General features: G+C 51.0%; 1 protein-coding gene across 1 annotated transcript; it reads left to right on the forward strand.

Moving 5' to 3' along the window:
- The first annotated feature begins 3601 nt into the window (after positions 1-3601).
- MUL1 (mitochondrial E3 ubiquitin protein ligase 1) lies at positions 3602-11731 on the forward strand. Its single transcript, XM_078452289.2, has 4 exons — positions 3602-3856; positions 7729-7816; positions 8225-8345; positions 9752-11731. The coding sequence occupies exons 1-4, from the start codon at positions 3737-3739 to the stop codon at positions 10479-10481; spliced, it is 1059 nt and encodes a 352-aa protein (XP_078308415.1). The 5' UTR covers positions 3602-3736; the 3' UTR covers positions 10482-11731.
- Positions 11732-19151: the final 7420 nt, after the last annotated feature.

Raw genomic sequence — 19151 nt, forward strand, 5'->3', positions numbered from 1 at the left:
ATCGTGAAAAGAAGAAAAAGTCTCCTGTACTCTGCGAGAGGTTAGGGGGCATGCCCTGTACATTATCCTCATGTCCCACCGTATCTGGGAGAGTACATAGCATGCGGAAAATGCTCATTAAAAATATGCTAAATACATTATATAATTCCTAATACTTATGATGTTCGTGGCTCTCCCCATGGAAAGTTCTGTAAGGACACTGAATGACAATCGGATGTGAATCTTTTCTATTTTCTGTCTCCTGTGGCACCTGTCTGGGAACATCAGTGCAGCGGCTAAGATGCCAGTTTTCCTTTTATTTGGTGCCTGGACTCTGCTAAATGCCTCACTGGACGGACAGCCTAAGAGGCTCACAGAGAACTGTTGCTCCTCTGAGAGAAAATCAATGACAAAAGTCTGGTACTCAGTGTTTCCAGTGGTGGCAGTGTCCTTGGTAACCCATCTGTCTCAGGTTTGCCCCCCAACTCCCACCTCCTAGAGTCTCCGCCTGGTGCGTTATGAACTTAACTCACTCTCTTGAAATCAGAGGCTCATCTTCACCTCGTGATTCAGTGAGGACAGCCATTCTGAGCTGGGAATGGCTCCCTCGGGACATCTGGCAGCAGCCGAAACTGCCCATCTCTCAATCGTTCCTAACAAGATCCACATATCATGCACATTTCAAAATGGCCCAATAGGACTGTGCTCAGCATGGCTAATGAAGGATTTTAGCCTTTGGCAAAGAAATGGCAGGGTTGGTTAAAATCAAACTGTTTCGTTTAAGACTGATGGTCTTTTAACAAGCTCCCAAGGAACCCATGAAAGCGTCTGTAGAATAAAGCAAATGATCAGAACCCATAAACAAGGACCCTTTAGTGGAGATGCCACACCTGTTTGCGTTTTTACATTCCCTTTTTTGTTCTTCCCCCTGCTGTGTGCTAAGGATATAGGGATTTTGATGATGAAAAAGAAAAAAAACCCAAAACCAGATTAGATCACGTGCTGCTGGTTCTCAGCCAGCTTTACTAGATTGCATCTCCCAAATGAAGAAGTTGAAATTTTTGTTTTGACATTTAGGAGACTACAGGACCTGACTGCCACCTTCCTTTTTAATTACTTGCTCCCCGTTCTCTGTCATCACGTGTCCTGGGCTCGGGCTGTCCCAGCCAGCTCTTGGTAGCTTTGCACTTTTTGCTTATCTTCCTTCCTCTGCATGAAGTCTTTCCTACTCCCACCTCCCCACTCCACCCTCCGTCATGTTTACAGAACTCAAATTCCTTCCCTAGTGAGGAGAGGAAGCTGCACCTCCCTATGCGGGCGGAGTTTTGGTTGCCCTAATTCCATTGGGCCCGGATAGCAGATACCTGTCCATTTCTGCTTCTCCCCAAGACCCTACACTGCCAGAGGGCAGAGGCTGGGTATATACGGTTGTATCTTCTAGTGCCCAGCCAGAGCCTTGGATGCAGAAGGCTCTCATAATCATGGGTTGTGGAGCGGCGTGTTCTTCTTGTTCTTTTTAAAATCAGGTTTTATTAGTTCAAAACATGCCATACGTTTTCATGCTCAAAAGGTACAAAAGAGTCAAAAGTCACCCTGTTCTCTAGCCACCAGATTCCTTTCTATGTAAACAACCAATATCATCAGCTTTTTATGAATCTTTCTAGATATATGTAAACATATATATTTCCCCCTCCTTTTTAAAAAAGTTTATTTATTTTGAGAGAGAGAGAGAGAGCACATGCGCAAGTGGGGGAGGAACAAAGAGAGAGAGAGAATCCTAAGCAGGCTTCATGCTATCAGTGCAGAGACCAACATGGGGCTTGAACACACAAACTGTAAGATCATGACCGAGCTGAGATTAAGAGTAGGATGCTTAACTGAGTCACCCGGGCACTCCCTCCCTCCTTTTTAAAATAAATGGGATCATACTTAAACAGGTTTGCACTTGGCGTTTTCACATTACTATGCTCATATACACCTACTTAAAAATTTTTTTTAATGTTTATTTTTTAGAGAGACAGAGCCGGACAGAGCATGAGCGGGGCAGGTGCAGAATGAGAGAGGGTGAGACAGAATCCGAAGCAGGCTCCAGGCTCTGAGCTGTCAGCACAGAGCCTGACGCGGGGGTCGAACTCACAAGCTGTGAGATCACGACCCGAGTCGAAGTCGGACACTCCGCTGACTGAGCCACCCAGGTGCCCCTCATATACACCTATTTTTAAAACTTACTTAACCAATTAACTATTGATAACGTTGACATTGTTTTTATTCTTGTTATTAAAAACAATGCTGCAATGAATAATCGTGTATATTTGCCATGTTCAGATGTGTAAGAATTTATGTAGGGAGAATTTCTGGAGGTGGCATTTCTAGGCCAATGGGTGTGGGCACTTTTACTCTTGGTCATCATTGCCTAATTGTTAATTATAAGGAATGTGCAGTTTCACACCCATCAGCAATATATGACAGCCTCTGTCCCTGCACCTTTGCCAACACAATGTGTTACTAACTTTTGGGCAAGTTCCATTAATAAAATTAAAGTTAGACTTCATTTTAAGTGTATATGCGTGTGACAAATTCACGATCACCTCTTGGATTGAAAATCATCAAAAGTATCTGGAGATGTTAACAATCTGGAGATTCTAACCCCGTGTTCTTGGTTAGACTCCAAGTAATTCTTGGTTGACTCCAAGGATAATTAAGGAATGTGGTCGAAAATGTCACGGATAGCCAATTTCTTTAGTAAAGAGGTTTTATTTTTGTGGCGAAATTTACAGATTTTAGATGCATGTTACATATTAATTTTGACCAGTGGGTACCTTCCTACATTTTCAAGAATTTGAAGCATAACCTGTAGGAGCCAGCTTGATGAACACACGGATGTTTTGGGTAAGATCTTGTGTATCTTCTGATTATTTTAGTTAAGAGATCACTAAAGAGGTCAGAAGATAGTCTGGAAGCTGCTGTATAGTCGTCTTGTGAGGATTAAATGGCATGTCCGTAATACTTTTGTCACAGTAGCCGACACATAACAGGCACTCAACAAAATAGCTGTAATTATTAGTTAACAAATATGTTGTTGTAGGGGTGATGGCAGATTAAAGGGCTACTTTGGTGATATAATCTGCCCTCTTGGAGGTTAAGGGCTCTGGAGTGCGATAAATTCCTCTCTAGCACTCATTAGCAGTGTGACTTTGTGCATATTCCCTAACTTCCCCGGCCTCAGTTTTCGCGTCTGTAAAGTGGAAGAATAAAATCCGAGGCTCAAGGTTTGCCATCAGCTTAAATGTGCAATACTCCTAAGTGTCTGCTAACACTCGTCCTCTTCTTTCTTCTCAATCTACTGATTGGAGCCATCCAAGAACCCATCAAACAACCCAGTAAGCCCAGGAAACCAGACGGATCGAGACCAGGGCGGCGCGAGCACGTCAACTGTGGCCGGTGCGCCGCGCGTCCAAGGGGAAGAAGGGTCCGGAGCGCCAAGCCGCCGCCGAGCTCCCCCAAACCATCCCTCTCCTCCCCTCTGCGAAGGAGACCCCGCCGCGGTGCAGGCCGCCGCAGCCGGACGATCACCCCGGCAACGCCGCCTTCCGGTCTGCTCGGCCCCGCCCACTTCCGGTGCCGGCGCGGCGCGTCATCGCCTGGGGACAGAGAGCGGGTCTCGCGAAGGGCGGTGCGGGGGTGCGGTCCCGGGTGGAGGGCGGCGGAGCTCCGGGGGCGCGCGGCCTGACCTCGGCGTCGCCGCCGGCACGCGGCCATGGAGAGCGGAGGGCGACCCTCGCTGGGCCAGTTCATCCTCCTGGGCGCCAGCTCTGTCGTCACCGCCGTCCTGTACTCCGTGTACCGGCAGAAGGCCCAGGTCGCCCAAGAGCTCAAGGTCAGTGCTGGAGCCAGCCTGGCCTCAGCCGGGTCACCCCTGCCCCCGGTCCTGGTGAGCCCACGGTTCGCCTTGGGCCGCTCCAGCGTCGGAAACTTGGCCAAAGGGGAAACCGGCCCTGACAGGTGTCGCTCCGCCAGTCCCTGGAAGAGCTAGGACCAGAATTCGGGTTTCGTAATAACCGTTTCACTGCCCCCTTTCCTCCGAAGCCCCTGTCATTACTCGGAATCTCGATTTCATGACTTTATTCGACAACTATTTGTTGACCACCGACTCTGCTCCAGGCCCTCGGGGACCAAAGTCCCTCCCCTCACGGAGATCGCATTCTGGTACAAGCAGACAGACAGTAACAAGTACATCAGATGGTATGACAGATGGGGAGAAAAATACTACAAAATAATGTGGGGAAGAGAGGAAATGCAATGCTGGAGAAAGGGAGGTTTGCTATTTTAAATAAGGTGACATTTAACAGAGCCCAGGAGGAGGTGAGGGAGACCGTGCAGGTGTCTAGGGGAAGAACAATTCAGATGGAGGCGATAGCAAGTGCAGAAACCCTAGACTTTGCCCATTTATGTAACTACTCAGTTCCTTGCTTCTACAGACTCTTCCTTTTTAATATTTTAGTTATTTTAAAAATAACTCTTCCTTGGGCTGCCCTTTACAGCTTAGCACCTTCTCATCTTTTTTTTTTTTTTCATCACGATAATTTTTTGAGGTAGAGAAAATGACAGTTCCCTCCAGATTGCAAAGCAGGAAATTGAGAGTCAGAGGAAAGGTCTTACAGCTGGTCTGGTTGGAACTTAACGTGAGGTCTTTTGATTCCAAGTGTGGGATTTTTTTTTTTTTTTTTTTTTTTTTTTCTCCGATTGACCACATTGCTTAATTGTGAATGTCTGGCCCATGAGAGATGGACCTCTTTAGGTCAGAGGCAGGGTCCCATTTGTGCTTTGTCTTTCTTTCCTTCTAGGTTCTAACTCCGTGCTTGACGAGTGATAGATGCTCAGTAAATGTTTGTCGATTCCTTTTGGCTGAAATGTCCCAATATCGCAGTTAGGGCTTAACTTGACATTTATTTGAAGAAGGATTCCTAAACCAGACTCAGCTCATTATCATCATATCGTTTTCAGTGGAATCCCTGCTATCGAGGGGCGTGTTGGAATCCATCTGGAATGAACCGGGTTACCACGCAGTTGGATTTGTGGTGCATATGGCCTCCTCGTGAGATTCCAGCTGCCCAGTTGTTTTTCTGATTATAAATAAGTCACTCCTGAAGTGATTGGCTAGGAGTGTAACTGATAACTTCACTCGCTGCCTCTCAAAGTCAGAAATCAGGTTGGCATCAGGCTGGCTGAATGTGGGAGCTTTGAAACCGTGAACTCTCCAGGATCCGTTTTCGAAAAGTCTTGCCAGTTAGTTCCCAAATGAGGATGAAAAAGCCCCTTCCTGGAAAGAGTCGGGATTCCTAACATTTTAGAGTCTATTCTCTTGATCAGACTGCAAAACTTCCAGAGGAGGTTTGAGTCTTATCCTTGTGGATCTCTCATGACGATGGGAATGCATACTGCATGCCTGCTATGTGCCTGTCCCTGGGCTAGGCTCTCCCACACCTTAAGCTTCATTTAGTACACCTAAAACTCCGGTGAGATTTTTCTCCCCAGGTTTTTAAAAAGTTTTTTAATGTTTACTTATATTTTGAGAGAGAGAGAGGGAGATGGAGGGGCAGAGAGATAGAAACAGAGTCTGAAGCAGGCCCCAGGCTCTGAGCTGTCAGCACAGAGCCCAATGCGGGGCTCGAACTCACGAGCTGTGAGACCATGACCTGAGCTGAAGTCGGGCGCTTAACTGGCGGAGCCACCCAGGCGCCCCATTTTCTCCCCAGTTTTTTGAAAGTTTTGGAAAGGGAGACTCAGGTAAATTAAGTTGCTCAAAGTCATAGCAGATACACTGGAGCTTGATTCAACCCCAGGTCTTTCTGACCCTTTTCCCACTCATCTTTAAAAAAAATTCTAGGGGCGCCCAGGTGGCTCAGCGGGTTAAGCGTCCGACTTCGGCTCAGGTCATCATCTCACGGGTCCGTGAGTTCGAGCCCCGCATCGGGCTCTGTGCTGACAGCTCAGAGCCTGGGGCCTGTTTTGGATTCTGTGTCTCCCCCTGTCTCTCTCCTCCCCCGTTCATGCTCTGTCTCTTCTCAAAAATAAATAAACGTTAAAAAAAAAAAATTAAAAAAAATCTAACTGGCCATTCTGTGGTGGATACTTTCCCAGTTGTGTGACTTCAAGCAAATCACTTCACCTCTCTGAGCCTCCGTTTCCTTGTCTGTAGTTGGGGATAATAATGTCTACTGTATAGGGATACATGAACGTATGCACCTAAAGTGTCTAGCTTAGTGCCTGGTGTATACAGCTGACCTTGGAACAACATGGGTTTGAACTGTCCGGGTCCACTTATCCGCAGATTTTTTTCCGATAAATACAGGACGGCAAATGTATTTTCTCTTAACGATTTTTTAAAAAAATACTTTTTTTTTCTCTATCTTGCTTTAGTACAGGAATACAGTGTAAAGTACGTATACAAAAATATGTATTGGTTGACTGCTTATGTTATCAGTAAGGCTTCTCGTCAAAGTAGGCTATGAATAGTTAAGTTATATACAGATTTTCAAGTGTGGGGGGGCATCGGTACCCCTAACCCCTGCATTGTTCAAGGGTCAACTGTAGTGGGTCTGAGTGGTTATTCTCTAATGTATTCATCAGACACCTATTGGGCGCCTGCTATGGGTCAGGCACTGTTCTCGCCACTGGGGGGGACAGCAGTGAACAAGACAAGCAAGGTCCCATCTCCCAGAGTTGAATAGTCCGGGGGAGGGAGACAGATAACAAACAAGTCGATAGACTGTAAGCGTGAGTTGCTAGGCTGCTATTTGTATTATCCTCACAGGGTAGGTGGTTAATAAGTTTGTATTGACATGGCTCCTGTCGGTTACTGTATAGCACTAGCCTCACCTTACAGTGACCTCAGAGTGCCAAGTCCCCCCTCACTCCCAGAGGCTTTACTTGCCTGGCCTCTTCAGATTTGTTGGCGGCGATATGCCGCAAGTAGGGAGTGTCCTTCCTTCATCCCTGAACGCCCAGCGCCCAGCACAGTGCCTGGCGCATGGATGCTCAGGACACGGTCATTGATTTTATTAATTTTGTCTTGTTTGTGATGCAGCGGGCGCCAGGCGTGGTGGGTCCCCACGCACGGTAGGTCGGAGGCCGAACGGAAGGAGGGGTGGCAGGAGTAGGGAGGTGGCAGTGGCGGTCACCGTGCTCGCCTGCTTGTCCAGGGGTAGGACGGCGAACGGGAAAGCGGGAGAATAGCGCCAGCAAACAGAGCCTCACCCTGCAAAGTGAAGGCTCCCCTTTCCTGCCATGCGTAACGGGGAGCACGGACGGAGACCTGCTCAGAGACCCCGCTGCCCGGGCCACTGCCACGCGTCTGGCACCCGTTTAGGTGCTTTACACGTAAGCCCTTTGGATGCGCAGTTCGGTGTCGTCAGGAAGAGATTAAATCATGGTCAGTCTATGGTATGAAAGCTGATAAGTACCTTTGCTGTTTTCACCAAAAGAAGTTAAAACGCAAAGGAGGGTGTATTTCCAATAACAGGAGAAAGAATGTCCACGGCACCCCGGTCTCTAGATGGCACACGCCTGGTTATGTGGTACAACTTCTGGGACACAGCTTAGGGATGTGGTTCTCCACGCGCTCCTTCCTGCCTGATTTCCTCATTCTCCCGACATGAGACAAGCAAACGGTCATTTTCTTGTTTGGCCTTTAGGTTTGATAGAACGCGCAGTACTCATCAGTCAGCGTAATATGTTGTTTGCATTTAGGGAGCGAAAAGAATCCACTTGGGTGAAGACTTGAAGAGCATTCTTTCAGAAGCTCCAGGAAAATGTGTGCCTTATGCAGTTATTGAAGGTATGTTTATTTATTGGTAAAATTAAAAACTTCCTCTTCTAAAAGTTTGATAAAAATCTTGGCTGACATTGAGGGCCTTTTGTAGCCTTGGGGCAGTGGTCCAGAACTTGGGCTTCAGGGTCAGAAAGACCTGGGTTTTTGCTGTGTGATCCTGGGGGCAACCACCGAACCTTTCTGAACCTCCCTTGCCCCATCTGTAAAGGAATTCCTCCCTTACAGGGCTGTTGTAAAGCTGAAATGAGGGATCCTTGTAAAGTGCTTTAGCAGAGCGCCCGCAAAACATAACCTGCCGTGATAATCATTTTCATCATTTTGATTAATTAAGCTCAAACCAGACAAAATGTAAATCACCGTAAAAGGAGAGGGCGGAAGAATTCTTCAGAAGGCGAATAATTTGTTTCCGTTTAGGAGCTGTCCGATCGGTTAAAGAAACGCTTAACAGCCAGTTCGTGGAGAATTGCAAGGGAGTGATTCAGCGGCTGACCCTGCAGGAGCACAAGATGGTGTGGAATCGAACCACCCACCTCTGGTACGCATCCCCTCTCGCCTCGCCACCCCTCACGGTTGGTCGGCTCAGACGCTGGTGTCCCACACAGACCAGTTTCTTCATGCTGACAGCGTGCTCAGACCTCTTCCATCAGAGTCCCCGAGGCATCTTGTTCAAATGCAGGTTCCTGGGCTGCGTTCCAGACCTACCGAGCCAGCATTCGCACCGTGGGGGGCGTGGAATCTGTTGGTATGCCCACTGAGTTTGAGAACCACCGATTTATGGCGTGGGTTCATGAATTCAGCATCTATTGCAACAGTTTTGTGCCATCACACAGACAACCGTTTTTCCAACTGACCTAGTTTTTTGTGTGGTGTTGTTTTGTTCTGTATTTTGTTTTTTATCGTGGTAAGAGCGCGTAACGTGAGATCTACCCTTCTGGCACGTTTGGGAGCGTGGCGGGCAGTGCTGTTACAGCACATCTCCAGACTTTCTTCACCTCGTATAACTGAAACTTTATACCCATTGGACAACAACTCCCGTTTTCTTCTTCCCCAGCCCCCGGTGACCACAATCTGCTCTCTGTTTCTGTGAGCGTGACCTTTTCAGATCGTCGTGTACGTGGAATCATGCAGCGTTTGTCTTTCTGCTGAGTGGCCCAGTTCGCTCAGCACGACGTGCTCTAGGCTCATCCCTGTTGTCGTCACAGACGGCAGAGTGTCCGTCTTTTCTGTGGCCGAGTGATGTCCCACTGTGTGCGTGTCACGTTTTCTTTAACCACTCAGCCGCTGACGGGCACCCAGGTTGTTTCCGTGTCTTGGCTCCCATGACCAATGCTGCAGGCAACAGGGGAGTGCAGCTACCTCTTTGAGATCCTGACCCCAGTTCTTTGGGATGTAACCCCAGAGGATTGGGATTGCCGGATCATATGGTAGTTTTTGTTTGTTTGTTTGTTTTTTAATGTTTGTTTATCTCGTGAGAGAGAGAGAGAGAGAGTGCATGCAAGCGGGGGAGGGGCAGAGAAGGGGCGACAGAGGATCCCAAGCGGACTCTGTGCTGACAGCAGAGAGCCCGACGCAGGGCTGGAACTCATGAGCCGTGAGGTCATGACCTGAGTCGAAGTCAGATGCTTAGCCGACTGAGCCACCTGGGCACCTTTGTCGTAGTTCTATTTTTAATTTTTTTAAAGAAATCGGATATTTGAATGTGGCAAAGAGAAATAAATGGCAGAGGTGACCTGTGACAGTGTTTATTGCCCACTGGTATTGCCCGAGAACCTAAAAAATTGAGCTTCCCTATTATGAGGTACACGGATAGTAGCGATTTGTGTGTATTCTTCTAGGTATTTCAAACTTTATCCTGTCCTGGCGTTTCGGCCATCCCGTCTCTGCCTGGGCATGAAGTGTTTGCTGTCCTTCATTTTATCTTGGGCTCTCTTGCTGTCTTAGGAATGACTGCTCAAAGATCATTCACCAGAGGACCAATACGGTGCCCTTTGACCTGGTACCCCACGAGGACAGCGTGGACATGGCCGTGCGAGTGCTGAAGCCCCTGGACTCCCAGGATCTGGGCCTGGAGACTGTGTACGAGAAGTTCCACCCCTCCATCCAGTCCTTCACTGATGTCATCGGCCACTATATCAGCGGCGAGCGGCCCAAAGGCATCCAGGAGACCGAGGAGATGCTGAAGGTTGGGGCCACGCTCACGGGGGTCGGCGAGCTGGTCCTGGACAACAACTCCGTCCGCCTGCAGCCCCCCAAGCAGGGCATGCAGTACTATCTAAGCAGCCAGGACTTTGACAGCCTGCTGCAGAGGCAGGAGTCGAGCGTCAGGCTCTGGAAGGTCCTGACGCTGGTCTTCGGCTTTGCCACATGCGCGGCCCTCTTCTTCGTCCTCCGAAAGCACTATCTGCAGCGGCAGGAGCGGCTGCGCCTCAGGCAGATGGAGAAGGAGTTCCAGGAGCACGAGGCCCAGCTGCTGAGCCGCGCCAAGCCCGAGGACAGGGAGAGTCTGAAGAGCGCCTGCGTCGTGTGTCTGAGCAACTTCAAGTCCTGCGTCTTTCTGGAGTGTGGGCACGTTTGTTCCTGTGCCGAGTGCTACCGCGCCTTGCCGGAGCCCAAGAAGTGCCCCATCTGCAGACAGGAGATCACCCGGGTGATTCCCTTGTTCAACAGCTAACAGTCTGGAAGCCCCACAGGTAGACGTGAAGGGACCCCCCCCCCCCCCCCCCAGCCTTCTCAGGAATTTTCGTCTTGAGGCCTTTAGCAGAGCAGTGATGGGGGCAGCTGTTATCCCAGGTACGACCGAGGGAGGGGACTGGGGGAGTCCGATCTCACGCCTCTAGCACTAGATGATGCCTTTCCACCCTGAGGGGGACCCTTCCAGCACTGCCTCAGAATCCCAGCCCCACCCTGGCTGGGTGTGGTGGCCTTGCATTCCTTCCTGGAACCTGAGGAGTGTGCGTGTGACTGACAGCACCTCATCACTCAAGGGCCCGAGCCAGTGACCTCTGGCTCTTCTGTTCCGGTGTCTTCTGGTCCTTTCTGGGGAATTGCTCGTTCCTGTGGACTTCAGCCTTGAGTGACTCAGCTAGCAGGGAGGCAGAAGTCGGGCTCTGGGTGCGGTGTATGTCTGGAGGAGTTGCCTCTGAAGAGACTCTCAGTCTTGCTTGTACCCCAGGAGGAAGCCAGGCTGGCCGCGTCACTCATGTCCCTTTCCCTCACCGGCTTACCTCTTAGATGTGTGCACATGTGTCTCAGGACGGAAGAGAGTGAAGTCTGGCATTTGCCTTCTACCTAAAAGATGGGAACTGGTCGGCAAGCTGAAGAGCGGTCACTTGAAGGGACAGTTGCGCTGTCTTGCGGTCCCTGGTGGTGAAGACGGCAGCTTGGCCGTGGCCCTTCCGGTGATCTAAAGGCAGGGCCGTCAGAGCGCTCCTCCGGCCCTGGTTGGGACCTCCCGAGACCTGAGGGGGCCGAGGGCTGGCTCCAGCTCTCCCGGCCTGAGATCAGCTGGAAAGGCATCGCCACCTGAAGGAAGCGGTAAGGCCTCTGCAGCCCCGGCCTCCCGGCCGTCTCCGCTTCCCTCCAAGGCTGTCACCGAGGACAAGCAGCCAGCCAGCACCCTGAGCACAGAGCCTTTTCCAGGGTCCCGCCTCCTCACATGGGAAAGTTAACATCCCGTGGGTGTAATCACATCGCCCCCTCTGGATTGCCGTTCACCCCCTCACCTGCCAGACGAGGAGGGGAACCTCTCACCCCCTCCGGGGAGTCACAGTCTTGTACACAGCTCTTCTCTCCCTTCCCTGGCTCTGAACATCCATCCCCATCCTCCTCTGTGTGGGGGCGGTGGGGGTGCTCTCAGGGGGCTGACTCCAGTTCTATGCAGCATCCAGTGTGGACAGCACAAATTAAACACGTTACAACCAAGTGTTAGCCTGTTGCTTTGTCAACAAAAGTTCGATGGTTGGGCTGAGGCTTGCCCGAGATGGAATGGAATCCCGCCGCGGTGGGATGATCTAGGGACCTCAAGGCCTCTGTGTGTATCTTCTTTCTCTGTAGAGAGGTGGCTGGGGGCTCCCACGCACAGGTGGTGTGCAGCTTGGGGAGGCGGAGGCCTGGGGGAGGGCGTTCCGGAGGCCAGTCTGTAGGTGGCGCTGGCCTCACTGAGACAGCCAGTCTTTGAAGAAGTCCTGACCAGAGGGGCAGTGAGACCTTGGGACAGCCTTGGGGGGCTGGAGGATAGCGGGGAGGAAACTGACGTTCAGAGTGTTGTACCCTGTGCTCTTTCAAGCTTTAATTTCAAGGCAGGTTAATCCTCACAAAACCTGCAGGCTCTCATGGCATCTCTCACAGTCAAGGAACTAGCCCAAGAGGGGAAGTTCACTGGGGGCTTGCAGCTGGTAGGTGCTGGCTCTACATTTAAACTGCCAAGATGTTTTCAAAGCCCCCTCCTGCTGTGGCAGTGGGGCTGGCTAATTTCCTCCGTGTGCGGGAATATCCCACAAGGTATTGCTCCCATGTTAGCGGAGGGGCCGGCTGTGCAGGAACAGGCAGACGCGAGAACCCCTGTGCCTGTACCAAGTCCTGTCCGGTGAGGTGGGGAGAGTTTGGGTTTCCATGGAGCTGCCTTGGGGGTCGGCCAGGGTGAGGGGGTGGCCGAGCGTCCTGAAAGCACCTGCCCCCTTTGGCCTGTCCTTCGGGCCTTTGGCAGAGGGTGAACGAGCCGCCTGCGGTGGGTGTGCATGGCAGTCTACCAAGAGTTCAGCCCTCGGCAAAGATTTCATGCGAAAAATCAGACCAGAGTGATCGAAGAGGGAAGGCAGCCTGCTCTACGCCAGCCCCGCTCAGATCTGGGCAGATCGCATCTGCCCCAAGTGTTTTTTCCAAGTGGAGCTGGGGGAGACCCACAGCAGCACACTGTCCCTGCCCTAGGAAGTGACAGCCGGTTGGGAACATGGGCACACATATCCTCAGGTTCTGGATTTGAGGTCCCTGCTAGGTCCTAGCCCAGCTGGGGCTGGGACTGTCACAGTCTCGTTCACCTGTGGCAGTTCCCACCTTCCATCCTGGGAGCCTTGTCTCCAAGAAGGTTGAACAGGACCTATGCTGGACGGAGATGGGCCCAGGCTGGGAGCAGGGCATGACAGGGGCGTGAGGACATAGCGGTTAGTTCTGGATTGGCCTTGGGATAGTTGAGAGTTTTCAATTCCTTGCTGATTCAACCCTTATGCTCACCACTTTAATCCTAGGCAAACAGCTTTGGAAGTCATCCTGAATAACCACTCCTGGCTTTGAACATCTGCTAGGCACTTCATATGTGTTAATGCGTGTGGTCTACGAAGTGGATATTGTCACCCCCAGTTTACAAGTGAGAAAAGGGAGGGTTATGTTTGTGCTTACAGCCACACATCCTCAGGAGCCAGGCAGCGTTAGCTTCCTTACAGGCCTTGTTTCTTAGACTTAGGGCAAGCAATCAGGGGAGACTGAATCACCCCTTTTTACAGGTTATGTGATGTGCTGAAGGCTACCAAGGTCTGACTATAATCCCTAATGTGATAAAAGACCAAAGGCAGTTCGTCTTTTATCACATGAAGCCTGAGAGGCTAAGAAGGGAAGTTGTCCAACAGACAACTGAGTATTACAGACACATAGTGTTTTCCAAGCCGGTCAGCACAATAACAATCACGAGTCACACCCTTGTTTTACATACCACAGGGTAAGGCTTTGAGGTTCCCTAGCTTATCTTGATGAAACAGGAGCTGGAAGGCAGGTCTTTGGAATCCTAACCCATTCAGAATTATGATAGAATATTCTAGAAGCAACAATATGTGGAACAACTAAAAAGCAAATAACATGCAGAAAAATTAAGCAAACAACAGCACAACAAACTTGGCCAATCTGACACCCTTTATCACCCTGGTCTTAGGCCATGAAACCCCCAGTTGGGTGATGGATCCAGTGCTGATCCCACAGGGCCTCTGGAATGCTCAGAGGAAGAGTTTGGTATCATTGACGAGCACTTACTCATCTAACAAACACTTGCTAAATGTATATTCTGTGCCTGGAGATGCAAAAATGAATAAAACAGCCTCTGCCCTCAAAGGGCTCAGAGTTGTCTTAATAAACCCCAACTGTCTGAAAGGCAAGTAAACCCTATTGGACGGGTGTGGTGACTCTCAGTTGTTGGGAATATATGTGGTCCACACAATAGCGTAGCTAGGATGGGCCTTTGAAATTGGCCTGGTTAGAGCAGATTCCCTGACCATTTAAAATAAACCATCCAAGGGCACCACATCATTGCTGAAGGGGAGCCAAGCAGAGAAGATCTACCCCACAGAGCCCAGAATGACCTACTTGAAACACCAAGTTGATCGTGTCCCTTCTCTGCTTAAAGCCCTTCCCCAGGCTCCCTGTCATCTCCAGGCCCAAGCCCTGACTCGTCCATGGCATCTGCAGGCCTGTGTGACCCAGCCCCTGGCCACCTCTCCAGGCCTCTCTGCAGCTCTCTTTCTCACACCTGTGGCTCCGGCAGCAAAGGCACTGAGGTTGCTTAAATGTGCCATGCTGAGTCCTGCCTCTGGAACCCCAGATCTTTCTTCACCTTGCTAACATCTACTCACCCTTGAAAACTCAGCTTGGTGGTGTCTCCTCCCTTCCTAGATGCCTAGGCAGAGTTAGAGCCCCTTCCCCTGAGATTCCCTAATAGAGTCTTCCCTTTCCTGCCCTTAACTGAATTGCCCACGTCTTGGGCAGTTTCCGTATCTTAGTTCTTGCCAGGCACGATGTTTTGGTCATCACTGTGCACTAATTAGAGCTAACTTCGGGCTTGCTCTTTGCTAGGTACTCACTAAATGCTGCACGTGACTGATGCCATTTAACCCGCTGTGAGTTACGTGTTTGCATCATTCTTCCTTTAAAGAAAAGGAAACCAAGGCCCAGAGAGGTCAGGGATCTTGCCAAGCTCACAAGAGAGACAAGATTTAAGCCCAGGCGGTCTCACTCCAAGCCCAAGAGCTTAAGCAATGAGTGTATGTGGAGTGAGTGAGTTGACTAGTGAGGGAAATAGGTGTGGGGAACATGGTTCTGGAAGGCTGCCTGGGGCCGGGGGCGGTTATTGGACCAGAGATCTGGGCCATGACTTGGTTGTAAGGAGTGAGGGAAGAACCCCTCTTAGGGCCTCGAGCCAACGTGGATAAATTGTGTCAGAGAAACATCACGTCCAGCAGGCTGACCAGAACCTTGAGGACTCCACACAAAGTTGGGACAACGTCCCTGTGTGGTGGGAAATAGTCTGGACTGGCAGCACGAAGGCTGGCCTGCTCTCAGGTCCTGGCTGTGTTGCTGTGTGATCTTAACGGAGTGATCTAACCTCTCTGGGCCTCAGCTCTATCTAGAAAAGGAGCAAGTCAGATTAGAAGCTTCCAAGTCTCCATCCAGCTCTGACAGTTGGCGTCTCAGAGATGGGAATGCATGAGGGAGTGAGGAGGGCAGTTTTGAGGCTCTCTTTGGGGCTGCTGCTCTGACAGATGAGATGTGGGCCCTCTTCAGGCTTAGCTGCCCGCAAACAGCCTCAGGACCACGTTCCCATGAAGCTGGGGAGATCAGCACATTTTCTCTCTAATTAGATAGTGGTAACTTATCAATTTTGAATGGGAGAAGTTTCGATGTATGATGTCCTGAATTGCTCCCTGGAGTGCTCATTAGTCACTTCCCCTGCAGCTGCCGTATTGTTTTCCAGATGCCAGCCGAGGGACCTGGCATTTCCCTTCTCCAAGAGTAGGGCGCACGAGGCTGAGCTAGTGACACTGGCTTTGGGCAGAGGGGCTGACTGGGCCTGGGTGAGGGTCTGCCTGGTGAAACTACAAGGCCTTCATCGCTTACCCTTTATCCTCTGTCCCTTCCGGAGCGGCCTCCCATTATGTTCCTCAAATTCAGATCCCTCCAGGGTTGGGCCGTGACTCTGGAGAGCCACAACCAAACTCAACAAGCATTCATTAGGCACCTCATGTGCCAGGCACCCTGTATCCGTAAACCTGAATGCTCTCTAGGCCGCGGGGAGGGAGTTAAAAATGAGGTCATATTAATCTTCATGTCCAAGTCGCCACAATTGCAGGCCTCCCATCCCCTCATCATCTTTCCTAGTATTTAAGGTGCTTCATAGGGCGGAGCTTCATAAATGCTTGCAATAAGTTTGTCCATAGTCTTTATTTTTTCCTACCCTTCCTGATTCAGGACTCTGCCGGCCATCTGTCCTAGTGCTGCAGTGTCTACCATGACCTCCAGGTGGCGCTGTGTCCCCACGGTTGAGGACGGCTCGAGGACTCGGGTGTAAACCAAGGCCGCGTTTCCAAAGGTCAATTTTCTCTTCCGCTCCGGGTGGGGAACAGGCCTCAGAGGCCTGAGAGCCCAGTCAGAGGAGGATCCTGGGCTGCTGATCCCAGGGCCAGCGGGCCACAGCCCGGAAAGGGGGACAATCAGGGATTTTCTCTTGGGTTCCTTCCTTTCTCTGCCCGAAGGAAGCTGGGTGCAGATGTGAAAGTTTTGAGAAGCCCAGAAAATTCTGGGGGGGGGGGGGGGGGGGGACAATCCCACATTTCTCCCCCGATAATTTTCCAGGCATTCACATCTTTAAATATACTAACCCAGGCTTCTTTCAACAAAAATGAGATATGCATAATGCATCACATGTTCTTAAAATACCCAGATGACTTCATACCGGTAAAGGATGCTGAAAAAAAATTGTATGGCATAGATTCTGATTCTCCCCTCCACCGGAAGCCTTTTTTTCCGCGGAGAAATCCTGCTTCTCTCAGCCTGGCCTGCCGTCCTTGCTCTTGTCTCTTCTGTGCTATCTTTGCCTTTGGCCCCTCGTCCGTGTACCCAGCTCCTCTGGCCCCTTCTAGGCTGCTTGTATGAGACACAGCTGTCAACTGCTTTCCTTGGCAGTCCTGCCTCTTGTCTGCCCTGTTTGCCTCTTGCTTTCCAGTGTGTGTTAGAGTGTCTTCCTCTGCGTGTGGATCTGTCTTCCTCCTCGAGGCTTCCTTTAGGCTCTCTGCTTCTGTGAGTGTATTTCTCACCCGTGCCTGGCACCTGCCCTCGCAGACGGGATTTCCTTCTTCCACAGCCCCTGCCCAGCTCCGGGTCTGGCAGGGCAGGATGGGGAGGGCCTCTGTGACCGTGCGGTGACCGCTTCTCAATTCCACTCTCCCTATTACATAGGAAGTTCCTTTCCTCAGAAGAAAGGGCCCTTCTGTCCACTCCTGGCAGGCTTTGGGTGGTAAGACTCCCAGCATGGAGCTGTCCCCTGCTCTTATCTGAGTGACCCAACAGCCCCTCATCCAATCCACACAATCTCCCTTTGAGGCTGGTCTGGTTACCCCCCCCCCCCCCCATTTTATAGCTGAGAGGAATTCTGGCTCAGAGGGGGAAGTGACTGCCTCAAAGTCACACAGGTAGGAAGGGGTGTAGCTGGGAGTGACCCCGGGTCTTCTGATTTACTCTCTTTCACTTGCTCTTCACCGGGTCCAGTAGATAGATCTCTGTGCTGGGAGGCCTGGGGTCTTGGTCAGGGCTCTCTCTCCAGCCAGGCAGTTCACCTTCCTTGTTTGGGACTGACTTTTCCCTACCGTATGGTGGAAAGTGTCTCTCCTCTGCCCTGCCAACCTTACCGGTCCTCATGGACATTAAATGATGTTGCATCCATGGGATGGAAAAGCGCTTGAATAACAGTCCATCGAGGCAGAAGGGTCCAGAGCCTTGCACAGCCCCCCAGTGAGCTCAGAAGTCAGTCCATGGAGGCAGAAGGGTCCAGAGCCTTGCACAGCCCCCCAGTGGGCTCAGAAGTCAATGGCCACTTTCCTCTGCACAGGCTTGAGCTGCCACAGGTCTGACCCCAGGTTTGGGGGAGAGTCAGGGGTGAGGGCCTCTGGGCTTAAGATGTTAAAAGCCTTTTTATTGTCACAGGAGACTGGTGGGGAATGTCCTTTATAGGGCCAGTCCTACATTCTTCATCTAAGGGGCCGTAAGGGTTCAGAGATCCCCTGGAAACCGGGTCCACAATTTTCTGCTACTGGGAAAGAGAATCTATCTCTTTTATCAGATTTCCAAGGAGTCCTCAGCCTGCAAGAGGTTTGGACTCTTTAACATTTTTTATTTTTATTTTTACACTTATTTATTTTTGATAGAGACAGAGCACAAGTGGGGGAGGGGCAGAGAGAGGAGACACAGAATCCGAAGCAGGCTCCAGGCTCTGAGCTGTCAGCACAGAGCCCGATGAGGGGCTCGAACTCACCAGCCTTGAGATCATGACCTGAGCCAAAGTCGGATGCCTAACCGACTGAGCCACCCAGGTGCCCCAGGTTTGGACTCTTTAATCTACACCCCCTCCATATCTGTGGGTAGGAGGCCTGAGGTGCAGAGACCAGAAGAGGCTTGTCCCTGGTTTCTTGATTCTTAGATGTCCTCAGGGAGGCAGTGTTGCCCAACAGTTGGGAACTCAGCCTTGAGTCAGACCTGCTGCCTCTCCTGCGCTGTGCAGCTTTGGGCCTGCTGCTCAACTTTTCTGGCCTCAGGCCCTTACAGATGGTATAAGATAGATGACAGTCACTCCCCAACGTAATCAGGAGCGTAGAGACGTCTAGAGCCATTGGCATGATCCCAGGGCAGGGTAAGCTCTTAGTAGCGATCGGGTAGTAGGAGGTTGGGATCCGGAGGTGGTGGTGACCCTTTCTGAACTTGCTGGAGTCAGCTCCTTCTTAGTCCCCTTTAGCTCAGCTCATTCATTGCTCTGGTGAAGTCAGGGGCCCTTTGGTCAGCAGACTCTGGGGCTCTTGGGAGCTCTGGACAGGAGAACCCCAGTGGGTGAGTAAATTATTCAGAACGCAGCCAGACCACAGTTCCCAGCCTCCTGAGCCTCCCCCATTTGTCCACAAGGCTAAAGTTGTACCTGCCCTTGTCTGTTCCCAGGGTCGTGCATACATGCAAAAGCACTATGGCACCAGGCCTGTTTGCCGCCCTCTTCTCCTTTCCCAGCTGGAGAGGGACTATTGTTTTCCAGGGTGGCACAGAGCCCCAGCGTCCCCACCCGCTCCTTCTGGGCTGGGGATGGTAGGCAGAGCCTGCTGTCTTAGAGTTCAGGACCCCTCCCTCCATCCCCCATGTGAGGCTGTGGAGTGATGAGGGGAGAGGAGAGCACAGTCAGGACACCGGTCATCCCCTTTCATGTTCTGGTGACATCTGTCTCCTAAACTCCTCCCAGCTGTCCTCACGGCTCCTGAAGGGCCCGTGGGACTCTTACTTTGTGGGTTGTTGGTACGATACAAACTAAATAGGTTACCCTCTGATCCTT

The sequence above is a fragment of the Panthera onca genome, chromosome C1 (assembly GCF_046562875.1).
Source record: "Panthera onca isolate mPanOnc1 chromosome C1, mPanOnc1 haplotype 2, whole genome shotgun sequence".
Taxonomy (NCBI): Eukaryota; Metazoa; Chordata; class Mammalia; order Carnivora; family Felidae; genus Panthera; species Panthera onca.